The 21,432-nt window shown below is 44.5% G+C and overlaps 1 protein-coding gene across 1 annotated transcript in view; it reads left to right on the top strand.

Annotated features, from left to right (window-relative positions):
* Nucleotides 1-289: 289 nt before the first annotated feature.
* The window catches only part of gcn1 (GCN1 activator of EIF2AK4), a 24,048-nt gene continuing 2,905 nt past the window's right edge, over nt 290-21,432 (top strand). Inside the window, exons 1-54 of the mRNA XM_076104460.1 lie at nt 290-421; nt 1,531-1,633; nt 1,742-1,805; nt 2,072-2,203; nt 3,034-3,142; nt 3,242-3,340; nt 3,949-4,083; nt 4,216-4,393; nt 4,708-4,782; nt 4,940-5,068; nt 5,162-5,212; nt 5,306-5,404; nt 5,487-5,660; nt 5,762-5,914; nt 6,027-6,119; nt 6,213-6,288; nt 8,458-8,617; nt 8,725-8,914; nt 9,217-9,341; nt 9,464-9,642; nt 9,744-9,837; nt 9,918-10,031; nt 10,126-10,324; nt 10,402-10,554; nt 10,850-11,034; nt 11,125-11,205; nt 11,327-11,470; nt 11,756-11,880; nt 12,071-12,260; nt 12,380-12,450; nt 12,866-13,031; nt 13,130-13,324; nt 13,474-13,720; nt 13,924-14,045; nt 14,289-14,403; nt 14,602-14,781; nt 15,122-15,342; nt 15,469-15,537; nt 15,630-15,768; nt 15,855-16,051; nt 16,375-16,517; nt 16,615-16,732; nt 16,907-17,122; nt 17,237-17,401; nt 17,809-17,970; nt 18,060-18,152; nt 18,248-18,391; nt 18,475-18,744; nt 18,839-18,952; nt 19,334-19,564; nt 19,683-19,876; nt 20,460-20,574; nt 20,903-20,999; nt 21,327-21,432. The exon at nt 21,327-21,432 is cut by the window's right edge and continues 43 nt beyond it. Coding sequence (XP_075960575.1) covers nt 404-421; nt 1,531-1,633; nt 1,742-1,805; nt 2,072-2,203; nt 3,034-3,142; nt 3,242-3,340; nt 3,949-4,083; nt 4,216-4,393; nt 4,708-4,782; nt 4,940-5,068; nt 5,162-5,212; nt 5,306-5,404; nt 5,487-5,660; nt 5,762-5,914; nt 6,027-6,119; nt 6,213-6,288; nt 8,458-8,617; nt 8,725-8,914; nt 9,217-9,341; nt 9,464-9,642; nt 9,744-9,837; nt 9,918-10,031; nt 10,126-10,324; nt 10,402-10,554; nt 10,850-11,034; nt 11,125-11,205; nt 11,327-11,470; nt 11,756-11,880; nt 12,071-12,260; nt 12,380-12,450; nt 12,866-13,031; nt 13,130-13,324; nt 13,474-13,720; nt 13,924-14,045; nt 14,289-14,403; nt 14,602-14,781; nt 15,122-15,342; nt 15,469-15,537; nt 15,630-15,768; nt 15,855-16,051; nt 16,375-16,517; nt 16,615-16,732; nt 16,907-17,122; nt 17,237-17,401; nt 17,809-17,970; nt 18,060-18,152; nt 18,248-18,391; nt 18,475-18,744; nt 18,839-18,952; nt 19,334-19,564; nt 19,683-19,876; nt 20,460-20,574; nt 20,903-20,999; nt 21,327-21,432 — 7,517 coding nt within the window. The 5' untranslated portion in view covers nt 290-403. The remainder of the gene's footprint in view (nt 422-1,530; nt 1,634-1,741; nt 1,806-2,071; nt 2,204-3,033; nt 3,143-3,241; nt 3,341-3,948; nt 4,084-4,215; nt 4,394-4,707; nt 4,783-4,939; nt 5,069-5,161; nt 5,213-5,305; nt 5,405-5,486; nt 5,661-5,761; nt 5,915-6,026; nt 6,120-6,212; nt 6,289-8,457; nt 8,618-8,724; nt 8,915-9,216; nt 9,342-9,463; nt 9,643-9,743; nt 9,838-9,917; nt 10,032-10,125; nt 10,325-10,401; nt 10,555-10,849; nt 11,035-11,124; nt 11,206-11,326; nt 11,471-11,755; nt 11,881-12,070; nt 12,261-12,379; nt 12,451-12,865; nt 13,032-13,129; nt 13,325-13,473; nt 13,721-13,923; nt 14,046-14,288; nt 14,404-14,601; nt 14,782-15,121; nt 15,343-15,468; nt 15,538-15,629; nt 15,769-15,854; nt 16,052-16,374; nt 16,518-16,614; nt 16,733-16,906; nt 17,123-17,236; nt 17,402-17,808; nt 17,971-18,059; nt 18,153-18,247; nt 18,392-18,474; nt 18,745-18,838; nt 18,953-19,333; nt 19,565-19,682; nt 19,877-20,459; nt 20,575-20,902; nt 21,000-21,326) is intronic.

The raw sequence follows: 21,432 nt of genomic DNA, 5'->3' as shown, positions 1-21,432 counted from the left end.
GGTGCCGTTGAAATACAGTATCTATCTATCTACAATCGATTGCAATCTATTGCATACTGCTTGAAGGAATCAAAAATCATCAAAAGAACAAAAATGATTTTAAGCCCACCTATTGGGAGTAGAGGGATATCGGTAAAAAACAAAACAAAAAATGTACCTTAATAAACCTGTTTAATAACACACACTATGGTTCTCCCCAGCAAATCTGAGCCCCTTTTTCTATTTTGCTGTTTTATTTAGTTTTTATTTGAATGTATTTTAAGTGTTTCATTATTCGATTTCATGTAAAAAAAATATACAAAAGGATAATCTTAAAAATATTGATTAAGAGGAAAAAAAGTTACGAAGCACTTGTGACCCGGAAGTGAAACCAACAAGTTCTTCCTGCATCAAGACCGGCAAGATGGCAGCGGACACGCAGGTTTGTGTGGCTATTTTTTTAACAGGACCCTATCCGCTAACGCAAGGCTATTCAAGTATGATATTAACCAACCTCGTGGTATCTTGACCACTGCTTTATTAACACATTGTTGTGTTTTGGCATTGAACGAGAAACTCGGGTTAAATTCAACAACAGCTCGCGAGCAGGCTGTTAGCTCAGTGCTACGTAGCCTACAGTGTGAATTGAGCTGCTGCTGACGATAGCCAGACAGAAAAACGAGCTGCTTTCTGTCCGCAGTGGTACGTTAGCTGGAGCTTTTTTGGGGGATGGTTTCGTCTTGTAATCCAACTCATCGGGGTGTTAAATTTTCTGTCATTAAATTGAATCGGTCTGGATTCCCTAAATTAGGCAGACGAGCATACGTGCGCCCCTGAAATTGGTAAATTGTAACTTTGATTAGTTAACTGATATGTTGTGACTACTGAATACATTCCACAGTCTGCTGACTCAGTGGTAGTATTATTAGCTGTGCTGGCAATTCCTTTGTCGACCACGAATCTATTTAAAAACAAGGCCTTCAGAGTTAACTGCCATTTATTTTTGCATAGAAGTTCCACAAATAAACATTTCCTCCATTTCTCTCTCATTTCTCTGAATCTCATTCCCACGTACAGACAAAACCCTAAAAGTGCCACTTTATTAGGTACACATATTCAATCTAAGTCAATCCAACACAACTGGTCTGCCCAGAGACGTTAATTACATTTAGTCTAAAAATTAGAAACACATCTCAATATATTATTGTTCAGTACACCATCACTGCAAACTACAACCTCAACAATAAACATCATTCAATTGACACATCTTAGCAGCAAGGTCTCAAATATCAATTGACAAACGTGTAACTAGAGCTGAGACAATTAATTAATTTAGTCGATCAACAGAAAATAAACGTGCCACTTTTCTGCCAAGCAGCCACGTTCCTCAATTAAAAAAGACCAGTATTCCCGAGGTCCAGATGCTAAAATGTAAAGAGAAGCCGCCCCTTCCTGTCCCATGCGATCATGAAAATCTTGTTGTCGGACTGACTGCTTCACTGCTGCCATTTACTGCATTGGTCTTCATACTAAATGTGACTTTTACTTCAGGTTTCAGACACACTGAAGAAATTTGCCGCAAATGTGACCACAGCCAGTGTGAAAGAGCGCAAGGAGATATTCGGAGAGCTGAAACGATGTATAAAAGACAAAGGTGAGGGATTTCGTGTTGTTTAGTTTTCTACAATATGATTAAAATAGGTGCTATAATCAACACAAATGTGTCTTTAAAATAACTCTTTTCTTCCTCTTCTTTTTTTAGAGTTACCAGAGCCTGCTGTGAAAGGATTATGCAAGCTGTTCTGTCTCACTCCGTACAGATATCGGTGGGTTACTATGTAATGACTGTCAGCCACGAGAAAACCACACAGATAAATGCACCCAAAGCAGGAAACAAATTCATAGAACCACCTGTCAGTTTAACGCAATACAGCTCAAACAGCACAAGAAACAGCTTCTGAAATGATCACATAGTTGAATCAACACCTCTCTCTAAAACAGATTTTCAAACATTCATGGTGGTAGGATTTAATTGCAGGAGTGAGTGTATGTCCTGTGTGTTTACATGGATGTGTGTGTGTGTGCTTATCAGGGATGCTGCATCACGCAGAGAGCTCCTCTCTGTTATTGGCCAGCTGGCTGAGAGTCAGCCGGACATCCTGGTGACCAGCCTCCTCCACTGCCTGTTGAACAGTGGCGTCATCAGCAAGAATGGAGAGCCCAGGTACGGCTCTGAACTTTTTATCGCTGTTTTTTTATCCATGACGTTTGTTGTTGCAGCCCTAATAAATTCCTACTTTTACAGAGGAAAAGAGACTGGATGCATCATCAAAGCACTGTCAGTATTAGACAACTTTAATGTTTCTGTTTGAGAGGCAGGGTGAGCAAGAATCATAAAGTGTAGCATGCACAGTTATAGTGATGTGAGAGTCAGCAGAAACACGAAACTACACTTTAACAAAGTTTGCATTAGGGCTGCACAATTAATCCAATTTTAAAATTGATTTGTTAAAGTCTAAATGTTGTCAAAATACCATTTTAAATCAAACAATAATCGTGCTGCAGTCCTGACCTGCACATCATATTCTACAGACTTAAGAAAACATCTTTGGTTCGTACAGATCACTGCAAAAATCACATCATCATAATTAGTTTTTCAATGAAAATTAGAAGTTTTTATTCAATAAGAAACATGATTAACTAATGAAATCAGCAGAAACGATAGAGGAGTGTGTCTAGGAACCCCTCTTTGGTTTACTATTACCATGGTTACATGTACAGTCATTTAGCAGACGCTTTTATCCAAAGCGACTTACAATTCAGAGTCTATCACATTTCTACACCGTAGAATTGCACAGCTACGGGAGCAATTTTGGGGTAAAGTGTCTTGCTCAAGGACACATCGACATGCGACTAGCGGGCGGAGCCGGAGCCGGGGTTCGAACCGCTGACCCTCTGATTGAAAGACGGCCCTGCTATCCACTTAGCCACAATCGCCCCTACAGACTTAAGATTGGTTGTCCTCCTCTTATGATCTCCTTATTATACTTGCAGCAAAAGCACCGGCTCTGCTGCTTTCATCGGCTTGTCTTGGACCTGCCTTTTAGTCCCCAGGGTGTTTTCTGCCCCAGAGAAAAAAGAAGGACCTATCTGTAAGAAAATGGTCAGTAAGAAAAGAGTCTTCTGAAATACCTACTTGTACCCAGTGATACAGTCTGGATGTTGCAGGTATCATCTTGTGGTCTGTTGTCCTCTCTTGTAGGTGGAGCTCCAGAGCCTTCTTGTAGCTGAGGTGGTGGGTGGAGCCAAGACCACGGCTCAGAAATCGAGCCTCAAGAATCTCAGTCGCCTCTGGAAGGAAGTGAGTAAATTCAGCAATAGCCCATAGAAACGAATTTGCTCATATGTAGGCCTATAAATAAATAGACTGCCGCCGATACCAGTATACAAAATACAGACCTGGCTTTGTTGAGACTATCGATCTCCTCCGCTGGGTTTCGGTGCCCTTGACTGCGCTTCACAACACACACACACACACACACACACTTCTACACACAACAAACGGCGCTATCCGTCTGAGTTTAACTCATAACAGTTCATGTTGATCCATAGTGAATAATGCTCATTATTATTCCTTTTGTCTTGGGCGTTTTAGAATACGCTGTTATGGCAATGTTTGAAGCTTTGCAGCATTTGAGTCATCTTTGAAAAATCTAAATAATACGACAACTTGTTTTGTTGCGCAGCTCCCTCTGAAATATTGATCCTGTCCAGATGGGGCTTTAGACTTTTCTTAAAATCTTGTGCTGGGTCAGAAACCATTACTGCTATAAGACACAATGAGACTTATGTGATATCAGACCACACGTAGAACCTAAACTTGACCTGTTCTAAACATCTAATAATACTGATTTGAGAGCTGAAGCCCAGGAATGCTGGATTGGTGTGACATTGTGTTGTCTTTGACAGAACCCTGGACTGGTCGATCAGTACATCAGCACACTGTTGAGTCTGGACCAGAGCCCCACTACCCTGGTCATGCTGGGCGTGTGTTTAGACTTCTGCACGGCTCAGAAAGACAAAGCTACAATAGAGAAGCACAAGGTGAGTTTTTCTTTCAGCGGTTCTTGATTATTACAGATCTAACATCTCTAACCAATTGTCCTCTGAAATCTAAGATGCATTTAACATATGCTTCATGCTTCAACATATAACCTTGTGTCTAATGTTTTCCAGAGTGCCCTGCTGGACCTGTACATAAAATCAGTCCTTATGAGCAAGACAAAACCACAGCGTTACATTTTGGACAAAAGTGGCTCCTTTCTGCGTCATGTGTCCCACTCTGAGTTCAAGGAGCTGCTCCTTCCTACACTGCAGAAGACGATGCTCCGCAGTCCAGAGAACGCAATGCAGAGTGAGAGGCTTTGAGTTTTTATTGTGAATATGAACAAACATAATGTCAAAAGACACAAGAACAACACTCTTAAAAATCCCCAAAACATAATAAGAAAAATATTATTATTAATACCGGTATGAATATCTTTGATGCGAAATAATTGCAGGTGAGTATTTAGCATTTTCCTGTTGTTTACTTGTCACACTCCTGGTGTGTAAAGGCCTCTAGTTGTATAATTTAACCTACAAAATGTTCTTGAAAATGTGCCTGTTTGGTGCTCCGGCAGCTCTCATGCAGTGGATCAATGAATTAACTGTCTGGTTTCTCTCCAGCCGTGTCCCGCCTGCTGTCGGCTGTGACTCTCGACCTCAGTCAGTATGCCATGGATATTGGAAAGGCCATCGCAAGTAAGGATTTAACGGATGCTCAGTTGATTTGGTTTAAAGCAAACACTCAGCTGTCATGAGGATATGATTTGTCACAGAAGAAGTAATGACTGAAAGACCGGGCAATCAATTTAGCATGACTACGTGTATTTAATTACTGGTACGATCGGTGTTTCAGGTCAGCTGAAAGCTAATAACGCCCAGCTGATGGAGGACGCGGTTCAGGCCATGCAGAACTTGGCTCAGCAGTGCAGCGACCCCTCCGCTGTGCAGGACGTCGTCACTCACCTCTTCAAGATCCTCGGAGGTGAACTCATTTATTACTTTTTAGATATTTTTCTCACCGTGTGTGGTTTTCTCACCGTCATCATGCTCACCTTCATAATTATTGTGGTTACAGGGTCAGAGGGAAAGCTCACAATTGTTGCCCAAAAGATGAGTGTTTGGTCCGGTAAGAAGCCTTTCAAACTTTTATAATTATTAGCTATCCGTAACATACAATTGCAAACATTTTCTCAATCATAAAATGTTGATCTTGCTCCAGGGATTGCCAGCTGCAGCCATCATGCCGTGTCCGGAACCTCCAGCCAGACTCTCAGCTCTGCCGTCGCTGTGATGTTCATCCCTTCTTTACAACAAGAAGGTATCGTTGAGCCTGGAAATTCTTCAAGAGGCTGCAGTGTAATGTTTCTGTCGAGTACTAACTTTGTCTTTGTTTTACGCAGTTCACGAGGCTACCTTGGCGCATGCCGTGTCTGTGCTCTCCCAGTGGAGCGGCCGTCTCACAGTGGAAGTTCCCACCGCTCTGCTGGATTGGTTGAAGAAAGCTTTCACCCTCAAGACCTCCACCTCTCTGGTTCGACACGCCTACCTTCAGGCCATGCTGGGGGCCTTCAGAGGTCAGTCACAGGAGGGCCGTTATGCTTTGTGTCGAATATACAGATGTTTGGATTGAACTCGATCCTTATTCCTGTTCCATCACCGTTTCCCTGGTTTTTAGGTGACACTCTGGCCCAAGCCTCAGACCTCGTGCCTTTGCTCCTGCAAACAGTGGAGAAGGCTGCGGCACAAAACTCCCAGCAGGCTTTGCTTGCTGAAGGTGTTGCAGCTTCTGTTCTTTTGAGTCGACTGGCACTGCTAGAGACACAGACGGGTGAGGCTGGCATCTCAGAAATTACTCCTTTTTTTCCCCATTTGTGGAGACTGTTGGAACATACAGGGAATGGGAAGTAATGAGGATTTTTTTTGTCTATTTGTCTCTGCAGAGGCTAAGTTCTCCAGCTTTTGGAACCTGATCTTGGATGAAAAGAAGCCACTTTTAACCACAGAGAAGTTCCTCTCCCAGGCCAGCGAAGAAAGTAAGGCAATATTCAAAGTAACCCAGCAGCTAAAAGGCTCATGAGTGTTCTGAAATATTAAGAAATGAAATAATGGCCTGTCTCTGTCTTTAGCTCTGCTCACCGTGCTGCTGCTCTGTGAAAGGCTCTTCCTGGACCATGCTCACAGGCTCAACACCAGCAAATCACAGTGAGTCTGTGTTCTTGATAACATGCAGAGAACGGTGGCATTTTAATGCTAAATCAACATTTGAATGCTTCGCAGTGATTTTCTTGTTTAGTCAGTTGCAGATAAAGATTAGGTTAAACTTGTATTATTGATAATATACAATTTGTAGAATTAGATTCCAGTGGCGGCTGCGATTTGTTTCTGACTCGTGATCCAAACATTTCCTTTAACTCCAGAGCGTTGTAAAGTCCACAATATAGAATTTATTGAAAACAAGGTAGATATAATCATTTCCAAAATCCACTATTTGTTTTTATCTAACAAAATATTCTGCTTCAATCCATATTTGTTGGCGTTTGAGCCTTTCAAAGACGACATTTTCACTGCGGTCAAAACTAGTTTACTCTCCTGCTTGCCGCACGCAAAGGGAGGCACGCACCTCCATTAACGGGGTGATCTAGCAGCAATTTGACGGCACTATAAAAAACATTTTTGTAAAAGCCAAATATGGTGTTGGAAATACAAATGTTAGTCTCCAGGGTTCGTACGGTCATGGAAAACCTGGAAAAGTCATGGAATTTTAAAATGGTTATTTCCAGGCCTGGAAAAGTCATGGAAAATAATAAAATCCCAAAAGTTTTGGAAAAATTTGTTATATTCATATTTTCATGTCGTTCATTTACGCTGAGTTGCCAGCCAGCGTTTCTCAGATTGGAGTGAGACGAGGAGAAAATGTGATGTGATCTTCGCAATAGAACATCTTTGATGTGTCGAGTCTTGGCCAATCAGCGTTCAGATGTCTACAGCGTCTTCATTTCCCTCCGTTAAAGTTTGAGTTACGTTATGTACCGTTACCGTTCAGACTTGCTGGATTAAGTTAACGTCCACAGCATGCGGAACTTTGTCGACTGTTAACGTTCGTCATTAACGCGATTTAGAAGGAAAAAACGTAGCGTGATGAAACATGCAGCCCCCCCCGTGTTCCGGTTCAGTTCACGCGGTCACTCATTAACGTTAAACCGGAACACCGGCGCATCTGGTTGCAGGTTGTTTTGTTTAACTCAAAGTAGAATGAGGATGATTTCGTGGTCAAAATAACTTTCATGACCACGTAACATGAGGCCCAGATACTGATGAGATGATGAGGTCAAAGAGCTTCAGGGAGAGGACGCTCTTTGTGTGGCGCAGCTTGACGCAGGGCTGAGATGTGAGTGGAGCTGGGCCTGGATAAAGGTGGAGGTCTAAACAGACGTGAGTACAGCTTCCTGCTGTCACAGTGTTTTAAATACATTGATAAGGCAGGCTATGCTAAATGCAGCCTCTGCTCCAAGGAGATGAACTACAGCAACAAGGGCTCACATGTCCTCTCATCACACTGTACACACTGTTCACTGTATTGACCACAGCCAGTGTACCAACAGTCCCACGTGCAGTTGCTCTCAAGAACCCTGAAGTAATGAGAGGGTTAAGGTGCCTGTACCTTCATTTCAGCGGGTTGCTAATGCAGAGGTGTGTATAGATCACAGCTATTATTTTACTCTTGATAAGTTACCTTAGCCAGAGTAGATTATCATTTTCATTTAAATAATTGAACTGGATTGAATGCATATTTATTGCAAATAGAAGATAGGCCACAATTCTAACGGCTTTACAGTAACAGTGGAAGTTAATATGAAGCCATACAGTAACAGGGTTCAATGAAAAATTTGCACTACAAAAGGGAAAGCAATATGTGCACTAGCTGGATGCTGCTACCTACTAAAGCTCTTATGATGTTGACACTGATGTGTCAGTGTCAACCAGAGTATATTTATAAATGTTTATTCTTTTAATCAAACTATTGTCTCTCATTCGTTTGAGTCATTTAAGGTATACTGTATGCTTTGGAATTCTCATTGTTAGTTTAAATACTACATTTTCTCACTTTTTTATGTATACACCGAGATTTCACAAAATGTTTGGTCATGGAAATTTGGTTTAAAGTCATGGAAAAGTCATGGAAATCAATTGGTCAAAATGTGTATGAACCCTGAGTCTCTGTGTATACATTGGGTGGCGCTGTACTAATGTCCTGGGCTCAGGTATAAAGGTACTGAAATCACTGTCGTTCTTAGCTTTTTGACCGCTTCTGAGATAACAGTTTTGTTGTCTTTTTTTAACAATTTTCTCTATCGTGTAACTCTTCTGTAGGATGTATCATCACGCCACGGTTGCGGTCGTGCTGTCTCGGAGCTGGCGTGTGAGGAAGCGGGCTCAACAGACCATCAGGAAGCTGCTCTCCTCTCTGGGTGGATCCAGTCTCGCCCATGGCCTTCTGGGAGAACTCAGCGTGGTCATCAACAAACACAAAGTACAGACTGATTATTCACCATAGACCGCTACAGCTCGACTGTTAAAACAATGAGTTTATTTCTTTCTCAGCCTGATTGTTACTGACTGTGTGATGTAAACCGTCAGGTTTTGCCCCAGGACGTCCTGGTGTCAGATTTGGGAGAGCTGACCGAGCTTGGTCGCGGCTACATCCCCCCTCGTGTCCTGCTGGACGCGCTGTGTGTTATTTGCTCCTCTGCCAGCCAATGGGGCGATCCCACCGAAGCAGAGAATTTGGCCATGGAGACCCTCATAGTCACTCATCATCCATCCTTAGGTATGTGAATGCGTTGCCCTCCAGTTAGCCTAAAGGGTAACTTTAGTATCAACCAAAAAACGAAAAACGTTATATTTCTCTGTAGGGTCCTTTCCCAAAAACAAGCACTTTTAGTGGACTTACATTGGCGTTGCGCTATTGCCAAATAGTTTTACATTGTAACCTGTTTCGTTGCTGGTCCATCCTGGACCAATTTCCAATATAGTTGTCCCCATTAGGTACTTGGACACAAAGTGTTTGTTGGGGTGATGTATTGGTGCTCTGTCCCATATTCAACATGTCATCCGCTCTATTTCTTTCAGTTGGAGCTCGCGGTGGCCTCTGGCCTGTCCTGCTCTTCTCCATGAACATAAAAGCAGAAGAATTTATCGAAAAGAATCTAGAGGCTATTCTGCCACATCTGCTGGAGGTCAACGCTGACAACCAGGTCTGACAATAACCAACACCTACTTGTGCTGCTTTTACATTCCTGTGAATTAACCACGCTAGATTGAAGGATAGATTTCACATGATACCGGGATGTTTAGTGGTCACGTTTTTCATCTACAGGCGGTGAAAAACGCGGTCGGTGCCCTCTCCAGCCTCTCCCCCAACAAGCTGTTACCGCGAGTAATCAGTCACGTCACCGAGGGGCTTTCCCGACCCGCTCTACTTCACATCACCAGGGAGGAGTACGCCATCATGCTGACACCCAAGGGAGAACTGTACGACAACAGCATCATCCAGAGGTAACACTCTCCTACCACAGTGAACCCAACAGCAGTCGCCTGGACTTTCTGTCGTCTATTTGGCTTTTATTTGACTTCTCCTCCTCTACATATTGCTATAGTGCCCAGAAGGAAAGCACCAAGAAGGTCAACATGAAGAGAGAGAACAAGGCCTACTCCTACAAGGATCAGATCATTGAGCTCGAGTTACAAGAGGTAAAGTCCACTTACCATCCGTGTTTTCTTTGGTGGTTCTAATTTCTGGAGCACATTTAAATTTCTCTTTGATCTTACAGGAGCTAAAGAAGAAAAAAGGCATCAAAGATGAATTGCAACTCAGCAGCAAACAGAAGGAAATGATTGAACTCCAGCTGGAAAAGGAGGGAGCTATTCGCAAGAGACTTCAAGGGGTATGAAACCCAAGTCACCAGAATGAATACTTCTAATACTCTTAATTCTTTATTTCTCCTTGTTGATCTGTGGTGTGCTTCTCGTTGTCACCAGCTGCGTGTGGAGTTGCAGAGCGTGGTGGGTCTGCTGGAAGCCACTCTGCTAGAGAGACCACCTCAGATCACCAGGGAGCTCCCCGCTGTCCTCCAGGTCCTAATCCCCCTGCTCCAGTCCCCTCTGGCTGCTCCGTGCATTCAGCAAGTCTTCTTGGACATCGGAGTGTGCCTCATGCCCAAACACTTTCACCACCTAGGTACATGGCCTGTCTTAGCATGTTCTTGTATTGACAGACACAGCATCTTGACTCAGTGTCACTTTCTTCCCTTCTAGCCATGCTTGTGGGACACGTGACTTTACGGTTGCTGAAGCCAGAGTGTGATCTGGACGAGGCCTGGGAACAGGAGGACCTGGACACAGCAGCCCACCGCACCATACTGCTGCTGCACAACCACACTGTCCCACAGAGAGATGCCAAGACTGGTGGTGAGCTCAGTCATGGACACTCGTGAAAGTTCCAGTTACAAACCCCAGATCTAGACACACATGCACAATTTACGCATGCTGCATGATAGTTGTTTGTCATGCGGCACACACACACACACACAGACATTATTTGTGCTGTGCAGAAGATGCAGACGATTACATATGCAAACCGTTTTTCATTTAAATGTAACACCAGCAGCAAGTCAGAGTTGTAGCAAGCAACCGAGATAAGAAATGTGACGATGCTGGCATACTGAGTTCTCCTGTTTCTTTGTATCGTCGTCTTCTTTCCCAGACGTCTCGGCTCCACTGTCTGCTCCGGCTTTCTCCGTCTGCTTCCCTCTCCTCAACGCTATGCTCAGGGAGTCCTCGGGCAGCACCGAGGAGACGGAGAACAAGATGACCAGAGCTTTACAAATCATCCTGGAACACTCGCAGCTCCGGTCCACCACAGACATGGATGACCTTGTTATAGATGAGGTAGAGAGACCAAAAATAAAAGATTTATGTGACAGTACTACCATTTATTTTGTAGATTCATGTACTAAGTGTTGTGTTTTCTTGTCCCAGAACGGCCCAGAACTGCTTCCACGTGTCAGCATGCTGTTGCTACTGACGAGAATTATTTCCACAGCTACCCCGAGACTCCAGGTAACCGAGGAATTCAAATTCAGATCTTTACTTTTTGTTGATGGCCTGATGAAGAGTTTACCAACTTTTTTGTGCAACTGACTGACTGACTTATTGATTTAATTACATTGCGGTGTTGCAGGTGTTGGCGTCTCAGTGCCTGACAGCGCTGTGTGCCAGTGCTGGAGGAGACATGGGCTGCACCGTGGCAGAGCAGCAAGAGATAGACGTCCTGCTCGACGCCCTCCTCTCACCCTGCTTCTCTGTCCGGGATGCTGCCCTAAGGGTGAGCTGTGAATCGGTTAATTTGACATTTGTTGAAGCTGGCCTTACCCCTCAGTTAACAGGTAAACGTCGGACAGGAAAAGTCCCCACATGTGATGGCTTCCAGCTGTTTTCGCCACAGATTAAGCCTTAAAAGTGCTTCAAAAACGAATTTGTGTCCATCAAAATAGATACTGATGCACTGCTATCAACATATGTAGTGGTAACCTTTGTTAAATGACAAATTATATAGCCCGTGTGTGTTCATATTAGACATGCTCCTAACACCCAATCTGTCTGTGCTCAGGGATTGTTGGAGATGGAGTTCGCTCTGCCCACAGAAAGCACGGAGGCCAGTGGGCTGAGTTTGCTGCGCAGGCTTTGGGTTGGCAGGTTTGATGTTGAGGAGGAGGGCCGAGCCTTGTCTGAAAAGTATGTATTATGAGGTTTCTTGCTCCTTTCTACCTCTATCTGAGTGACCGTTAGACACTTATACTCATAACGCATCACAGAAGTGTCTTCTTTGTCTTTTCAAACGGCATTCTCTGTCTTTTTTTTGTTGTTTTCTTTCTTGTTCTCCATCTAACAAAATATTAACCATGCAGTTCTTCTTCCTCCTCAGACTCTGGGAATCTCTGTCTCTGGAGTTGGTCCCTGAGCTCTGCTCCCTGCTGATTGGCGACATCACTCACCATGAGGAGGCTGTCCGTTCTGCTGCAGCCGAAGCTCTGTCAAGCGCCGTGTCCCAGTACAAAGACCAGGCTGCCACAGTGTTGGGCCAGCTCACTGAGCTCTACCACCAGAAGCTCTATGTGAGACCCTGCACCACAGCCAAACCACAGTATCACTCGTATAGCTCTGGCTACTGATACTGGTTCAATTTGAGCTCAGAAGTCAAGAGATGATATTTTTTACTTTTTGTTTTTTATAGAGACCCCCTCCTGTGCTGGATGCCCTGGGCAGAGTCATCTCTGAATCTCCACCTGACCAATGGGAGGCCAGGTAAATCTCAATTCTTGTTTGCAAAGATGAGATACACCAGAGTTTTTAGCCTTTTAATCTTAAATTGAAGATCAGTGTCCAAGGGACTCATGAATGCACAATCAACCACCTTAATATCTATATTAGCATATTATTTATCAGAGCAGAATATTTGGAGTACTTCCAAGAGGAAGAGATAACATGACAAAAAATAGTTATGACAGAAATAGGCAGGAAGGTGCTCACTACTTTAATCTTTGAGACAGATTATATCCTGACCCCCAGCCCACATTGTTTTCTCATTAATGTCTTGCTTTAGTGGTTATCTATCAGATATGATCAGAAAAGCTAATCCCATTATAACGTGAAACAGTAACATTTCAAATGTTTCTTTTTGTGCACTGAGCCATTTTCTCGCACTCTTTTTCTTTCTCAGGGGTGGCATTGCTCTAGCTCTGAACAAGCTGTCCCCCTACCTGGATGAAGCTCAGGTTACCCCTCTCTTCCTCTTCTTCGTTCCTGATGCGCTGAACGACCGCCACACTGAGGTGCGCCGCTGCATGCTGGACGCCGCCCTCTCTGCGCTCAACACACACGGAAAGGTACATTACACTTCATAAAGACACAGACACGTTCTACTATTTATCACATTACCATTTATGTCTTGCACTGTACTTTATCTACCCGTCTTATGTAACAGGACAACGTGAGCTCCCTGCTGCCAGTGTTTGAGGAGTTTCTAAAGGACGCCCCCCAGGACGCCAGCTACGACTCTGTCCGTCAGAGTGTGGTTATTCTCATGGGCTCCTTGGCCAAACATCTGGATAAAAGTGACCCCAAAGTCAAACCCATCGTGGCCAAGCTCATCACTGCACTCTCTACACCTTCACAGCAGGTAAGCCGCTCATCCCGCGTCCCCACTTACCCTGTATTGTTGAGTGTATTATTACAGTCCATCATCGCCTTTTTTCTTAAGTACAGATCCCACTTTGCTGACAGTCCATTACTTTTCATCATATTATGTGGTTTGTCATCCCTCTTCAGGTCCAGGAGTCGGTGGCCGGGTGTTTACCTCCTTTAGTCCCTGCCATCAAGGAGGACGCCGCAGGGATTGTAAAGAACCTTCTGCAGCTGCTGCTGGAGAGCGACAAGTACGCAGAGAGGAAGGGGGCAGCGTACGGACTGGCAGGCCTGGTCAAAGGTCTGGGGATCCTGGCTCTCAAACAACAGGACATCATGGCCACTCTGACCGACGGCATCCAGGACAAGAAGAACTTTAGACGGAGGGAAGGTCAGTGAGGTTAATGCAGCCATTGAACTGTTTGGTTTTGTATGAATTTACACACATTGATGCAAATTTGTTGTATTATGGATGTCAGACTACATCGTTGTTATCTACCATACAAGTACCAGAAGCCACCATCTACTGGCACATTTAAAGCTGCTTCTTTAAAAAAAAAAAAAAAAAAACAGCAACTGTTTGTCTCTGTCTAGGAGCGCTGTTTGCCTTTGAGATGCTGTGTAACATGCTGGGGAAGCTGTTTGAGCCGTATGTGGTCCATGTGCTGCCGCACCTCTTGCTCTGCTTTGGAGACGGAAACCAGTACGTCAGAGAGGTGAGTAGGCAGATCACATCCCAGAGCCTTCGTCTAATATCTACATTTCTCATTTCATAAATGTATCTTCAAAGTACCTTGCTTCAAATTACAAAAGGTCTTTTTTCCCTATCCAGTGCTTCTGTATGTTCTCATTAAAACATAGCAACGTTGGCATAACATGTGATCCATTAAACATGCACTCATTTAGGAAACATTTGATAGAATGTGTAGGTTTCAGCCCCCTTGCTCCACTTCTAACAGGCTGCAGATGACTGTGCAAAGGCTGTGATGAGGAACCTGAGTGCCCACGGGGTGAAGCTGGTCCTCCCCTCCCTGCTGGTGGCCCTAGAGGAGGAGTCCTGGAGAACTAAAGCAGGTTGGGAGCCCCTCTGCAGCTTTTTTGACATGTTGGGAGAATATTATAAAGCCTTGTCTAGTGGATTACAATTGTGATTATGTTATGTTATTATGTTGTGTTTAACTGGGTAATTATTTACAGGACAGTCGCAATTAAATAAGTTCCAAGTTCACTCAAACAGTAGCTTTTTGTGACTCACTCCCCTCTTTCCTTTAGGCTCGGTGGAGTTGCTTGGTGCCATGGCTTTCTGTGCACCCAAGCAGCTGTCCTCCTGCCTGCCCAACATTGTGCCCAAGCTGACCGAGGTGCTGACGGACTCCCATGTGAAGGTGCAGAAGGCCGGCCAGCAAGCCCTCCGCCAGATCGGCTCTGTGATCCGCAACCCAGAAATCCTGGGTAAGTGACTCAGAGTCGGGCAAAAATCCTAATCACATATATTTTCAAGTTAAATGTATCAGTCTGGTGCACTTTGAGGGCAGAATTAAGTGGCTAAATCTGTGAAGAACTTTGTGCTCTTGTTAACAACTTAATCCTACAAAAACATGGTAAAAGCAATTTAGTTAGCAGCTCAGAAATGCTGCCAGAAAATGATTTGTTTAGACAATACCAGACATCAACAAACTACGAACTATGCTAAGAAAAATGAGGTAAGCCACTAAATAACACGTACAGTTCTGAAATGTACTTTTGTTTACCACTGATGTTTAGTAAGCTAGTGTTTGATCCTCTCTCTCAGCCATTACCCCGATCCTGCTGGACGCTCTCACTGAACCGTCCAGGAGGACCCAGACGTGCCTGCAGACGCTGCTGGACACCAAGTTTGTCCACTTCATCGACGCCCCCTCCCTGGCCCTCATCATGCCCATCGTCCAGAGAGCCTTCCAGGATCGCTCCACTGACACCCGCAAGATGGCCGCTCAGATCATTGGCAACATGTACTCCCTCACTGACCAGAAGGTACACCGCATCTTCTAAATATTACACTGAAATAAAAACTAAATAAAATGTTTAGTTGTTGTTTAAACTAGTGTATTCTGAGGAATTGTATTTGTTTTATGGTGTGATACGTGTTGTCGTTTCCAGGATCTGTCACCCTACCTGCCGAGTGTTATTCCTGGACTGAAGGCCTCCCTGTTGGACCCGGTGCCTGAGGTGTGTTTAGTTAGAAACGGTAACTACAGAAATATGTGCTCTGTATGTGTTAGGTTGAAGCTATAACTGCTTTTTCTTCTTCTCCTCTCCAGGTACGTACGGTCTCAGCCAAAGCCCTGGGTGCCATGGTGAAGGGGATGGGTGAATCCTGCTTTGATGACCTGCTGCCGTGGCTCATGGAGACACTGGCCTCTGAACAGAGCTCTGTAGATCGCTCTGGAGCCGCACAAGGTCTGTTCCTCTACACTCTTGTCTCTGTGTTGTTGCTGACTTGCTCTCAATGACTCACTGAATGATTTGTATCTGGGTGTCTTAAGGTCTGGCGGAGGTGATGGCTGGACTGGGAGTGGAGAAGCTGGACAAGCTGATGCCGGATGTGGTGCAAACGGCCAGCAAGGTAGACATCGCTTCCCACGTCAGAGACGGCTACATCATGATGTTCATCTACCTGCCCCTCACCTTTGGAGACAGGTTTACTCCTTACGTTGGGCCCATCATCCCCTGCATTCTCAAGGTATTGCTACGACCACAAAGCTTTTTTTTTTTTTGGCATTGTGCCGTGAATCACATTTCACTGCTCTTACTGGGGTCGAAGATTTTCCTGTGATTTTAAAATGACTACTTCCTGGGAATGTTCTTGTCCTTTTCTCAGGATTCCCAATGTGATTCTTTCATATGTTAGATTATGTGTTCATCCTTGTTTCCGTACATCTTTAGTACTAAAAATACCGGGGCCAGCAGGTATTTTGACCTGGAAACAGGTTTTGGCAGGAAATGCAGGGATCTCAATTCAGACTGTTGAACCTTTGCTCCTCCACTATGTGTGTTGTCCACCAGGCTCTGGCTGATGAGAATGAATATGTGAGAGACACGGCGCTGCGAGCTGGCCAGCGCATCATCAGCATGTATGCTGAGACCACCATCGCTCTCCTGCTTCCTGAGCTGGAGCAGGGCCTGTTTGATGACCTGTGGAGAATCAGGTCGGTTTTAAAAACGCCTTAACACATCAGCGATTGAATAAACGTCACTCTTATATTGACCGGTTGTGTGTTCCATCCCCTCGTTGGTGTTTTGCAGGTTCAGCTCTGTGCAGCTGCTTGGAGATCTGCTGTTCCATATCTCTGGAGTGACAGGAAAGATGACCACGGAGACCGCTTGCGAGGATGACAACTTTGGAACAGCTGCATCCAATAAAGTATGAACACATTCCTTTTCTACATAAAAGACAAAAGATTCCTCTACAGAGCCACCGAGTTCATAAAAGGAAGTTGGCTCCTTGTTATATCTCTACTTGCCATCACAGCAGTGTGGCGTTGGTCTGTTTTTATACATTGATGTGTAAACAGTTTGCTGACCTTTTCTCTTCCAGGCTATCATTGGAGCTCTTGGTGCCGAGCGGCGTAATCGTGTCCTCTCTGGCCTCTACATGGGCCGTTCAGACACTCAGCTGGTGGTTCGACAGGCTTCCCTCCACGTGTGGAAGATCGTGGTCTCCAACACCCCCAGGACTCTACGAGAGATCCTCCCAACCCTCTTCACTCTGCTGCTGGGCTTCTTGGCTTCCACCTGGTCTGACAAGAGAACGGTATTACTCCTTTGAACCGTGCAATATATATATATATATATATTGCATTATATATTCCCTGGTTTATACCTCCAAAGAGCCTTTTACTGACGCCGTGTGTCGCTGTGGTTTTAGATTGCTGCTCGAACGCTGGGAGATCTGGTGAGGAAACTGGGGGAGAAGATTCTCCCCGAGATTATTCCCATCCTGGAGGAGGGACTGCGCTCTGACAAGAGTGACGAGAGGCAGGGAGTCTGCATCGGCCTCAGCGAGATCATGAAGTCCACCAGCAAAGATGCGGTGAGTCACGCCGACGCTGTAACACACAGGGTCAAAACAGTTTGAGCCCAGAATGTTGCCAAGAATCATAAAAACATGTCATTAAGGTTCATTTTGGGGGTTTTATAGACTACTTATAAATAAGCAGATTAGTTTAAAGGAGGAATTTTATGTTCCCTCTCTTTTAAAAGTGAGAAGAGAAATGCAATTAAGCCTCTTAATAAGCAAAATATGTTTTCACTGAAAAGGGTATTTTCTTATCATTGTTTAATTGATTCGATCGCGTTTTCTTCCTAAACACAACCAAATGCATATTATAATAAAAATTATTCATTTATTTTCTTATTCTTTTTTAGACCTAGCTTAGGCCAAGAGTCTGATAATAAAAAACATAAAACAGCATTAACCTGACGGTGTTTGTGCTGTAGGTGCTCGTCTTCTCTGAGTCACTGGTCCCCACAGTGAGGAAGGCGCTCTGTGACCCTCTGGAGGAAGTCCGAGAGGCTGCAGCCAAAACCTTTGAGCAGCTTCATGCAACCATCGGCTACCAGGCGCTGGATGACATCCTGCCTACTCTGCTCAAACAGCTGGTGAGGGAGCGAGGAGGACATAAACGTAACACAGATAGCATTCAAAAGTTCTCAGTCTGGCTTTTAATACACGCAACGTCTTTTCCCAGGACGACGAGGAGACGGCTGCGTTTGCGTTGGACGGCCTGAAGCAAGTCATGGCCGTGAAGAGTCGCTCTGTGCTGCCTTACTTGGTTCCAAAGGTAAAGTCTTGATAGTCAAAAGTTGACTCTATTATGCCTTATTATTGCGTCTGGCTGTATCTGACTAAGACGATTGTTCCCTCTGGTCGTACCAGCTGACTGCTGCTCCTGTGAACACCCGTGTGCTGGCCTTCCTGTCCGCCGTGGCCGGAGACGCTCTCACGCGCCACCTAGGGGTCATCCTGTCCGCCCTTCTCTCCTCCCTCAAAGGAAAGCTGGGAACAGAAGACGAAGCGCAGGTAATACCGGCATTCACAAGCTAGGATACCTACTGTGTTTGAGCCTTTTGTTCTTTCCTCATGATGTGTTGTCTTTGCTTCAGGAGTTGTGCAACTGTCAAACAGTGATCCTCTCGGTGGAGGATGAAGTGGGCCAGCGGATCATCATAGACGACCTGCTGGAGGCCACGCGTAGCGCTGACCCCGGCCTCAGACAGGCTGCTGTCACCATCCTCAACGCCTACTTTGCCCGTACCCGCCTGGACTACAGTAACCACACTCGCAACCTGCTCTCAGGCCTCATCCGCCTCCTCAATGACTCCAACACAGAAATCCTGTCTCAGAGCTGGGACACCATCAACTCCATTACCAAGGTGTGTTGATATCTGTACAGATCAGTACTTTGATCATGTGTTAATCAATAAGTAAATGTGAGTGCCTAAGTGTTTGTTTGTTTTTCTTGTATAGAAACTGGATGCAAGCAGCCAGCTGGCTATGATTGATGATCTGCATCGAGACATTAAATCAGTAGCTGCAGACGTTAAGGGTCAGCACCTGCCTGGTTTCTGTCTGCCCAAGAAGGTAAGAAGGTTCCTCCTGACGCAGTAAACTCTGGGACTTTATCACAGCACGATGATTTAGTTCTTGCATTTCTAATTTAGCACTTCTAAGTCCTTTTATAAAGCATAAATACCAAAAATATCAAAAAGGATTTGCTGCTGCTCTCTGGTTTAGTAGCATTGTAAATTTGATATTTTGGGGTTCTTGACTGTTGATCAGAGAATAGAAGCTATTTGAAGATGCCCCCTTGGGCTCTGGGAAATTATAATGGTCGTTTTTTAACAATGTTCTGACATGATAGAGACTTAGCAATTAAATAGTTAATCCCAAAACATTAATTGGCAGATCAATCAGTAATGGGAATATTTGTTGCATTTCACGTTATTGTCTTTGTTTCCACAGGGTGTGACCTGCATCCTGCCTATCCTGAGAGAAGGTGTCCTCACTGGTAGCCCTGAGCAGAAAGAAGAAGCGGCGAAAGCATTAGGAGGGGTCATCAAACTGACCTCCCCTGAGGCACTGCGGCCCTCTGTCGTCAACATCACTGGCCCGCTCATTCGGATCTTGGGAGACCGCTTTGCCTGGACGGTGAAGACCGCTCTGCTGGAGACTCTCACCCTGCTGTTGGCAAAGGTCTGTACCTGCATCTAAACTGTAAATGGCCGAATACTTTTCAAGACGCCGTCATTAGCAGTCGGGGGGCTAAGTCGCCGTGTTTGGCTCTAACATCTGGACTGTAATCCTCCTCCAGGTGGGCATTGCCCTGAAGCCCTTCCTGCCTCAGCTTCAGACCACCTTCCTGAAGGCCCTGCAGGACTCGAGCCGTGGGGTGAGGCTGAAGGCCGCTGAGGCTCTGGGCCAACTGGTTTCTATCCACACCAAGGTGGACCCGCTCTTCACCGAGCAGCTCTCTGCCATCCGCACCGCTGAGGACTCAGGAGTCAGGTGAGCACTCGTACAGCAGACTAATGGTGACATCTGAAAGTTAAAGGAGACAATTTGATCAACTATTGCTCTAACGGAAACGGAATAATTTAGCTATTAATAAACCAGACCCCGCACACTACAAAAACAACATATAAAACAGCCCATTAATAATTTGACATCTATCCCAAAATGTTCTTTACTTAGAGGCCAATATTATTGGGTGATATTAACGCATCCCAGATATATATATATATATATATATATATATATATATAAAAAAAAGGCAAATATCTTTGTGGTTATTTAAAAATAGTGTCACCATTACATAGCTTGTCCACCAGAGAGCACTGACAAGTTTATTTTTCAATTCTGAATTGTCCCACTCAGTTCACTCAGTCAGTTATTTAATAACCAATTTTAAGGGATGAAAACATGTTTTTGTGTTATTTGTTAAAACTGTATTTATCAGCCAATGTATTGTTATTAATATATAGTTGTTTGTTACAAACTCTTAAATATCTAGATTGGCATTTATGATATTTATATTATTATGTAAAATCTCGTTCTCATGCTTGCGTTGTGCTCTTTTCCTCTCTCACAGGGAGACTATGCTGCAAGCCTTAAGGTTCGTCATCCAGGGGGCCGGGTCAAAGGTGGACCCAGCCATCCGCAAGAACATCACCACCACATTACTCGGCATGCTGGGACATGATGAGGTATGACAGGAGGAGCAGATGTAGAGAAGATTCTTTTTTATTTTTTATCTGTAGCAACACGCCTGTTTTTCCACCCCGGGGCCTGTAAAAGCTGCTGAATACATGAAGTGATAACATATGAAACACAAAAGTATAAACATATGAGTACTTAGAATTTGACAGACAGTTGTTCTGGGGCGTAGTTTCGTCTGTGATCACAGTAGAAAACGGAAGTCAGGCAGAGAGGATGTGGTTTTCTAAAAATGTGGTTTTGAGCCTCTGTGTCAGTATGACAATAAATGACACTCAAGCTGTCTGTGTCTGTCTGTCTGTGTCTGTGTGCACGCAGGATGCGACGCGTATGGCGTCAGCCGGCTGTGTCGGTGAGCTGTGTGCCTTCCTGTCAGAAGAGGAGCTGAAGAGCGTGTTACTTCAGCACATCTTAGGTTGGTATTCCTATGCCAAGTTATCATCACGTCTCACACTATGTGCATAATGTTGGGCTTTCTTTTTTCATTTTCCCCTAATTCCTGTTTATTACAACAACTGACTTGGTGTACAGACTGTAATAATAATAGTGATTTAGTAAATGTGTGTTTTGCTTGGTTTTAGCACAAATAGTATTTTTCATGTGCCTTTTATAAATGTGTTTACAGTTAGATTTTTGTATTTGTTTCATAAAAGTTTGGCTTTGCCCTGTGTGTTTCTGCGGCTCCCTGTGCATCAGCAGAACAGTGAGAGCATGAGCTAATAGATGTTGTTCCTCCCTGTAGCCGATATGTCCGGTGTTGATTGGATGGTGCGTCATGGCCGTAGCTTGGCCATGGCCATAGCCATCAAGTCTGCTCCTGAGAAGCTGTGTGGGAAGGAATACTGTGA

Source organism: Anarhichas minor, unplaced genomic scaffold (assembly GCF_050575085.1).
Source record: "Anarhichas minor isolate MPS153535 unplaced genomic scaffold, ASM5057508v1 ptg000030l, whole genome shotgun sequence".
NCBI lineage: Eukaryota > Metazoa > Chordata > Actinopteri > Perciformes > Anarhichadidae > Anarhichas > Anarhichas minor.
The sequence above is the reverse complement of the archived record's forward strand: the minus strand, read 5'-3'. Positions and strand labels throughout refer to the sequence as shown.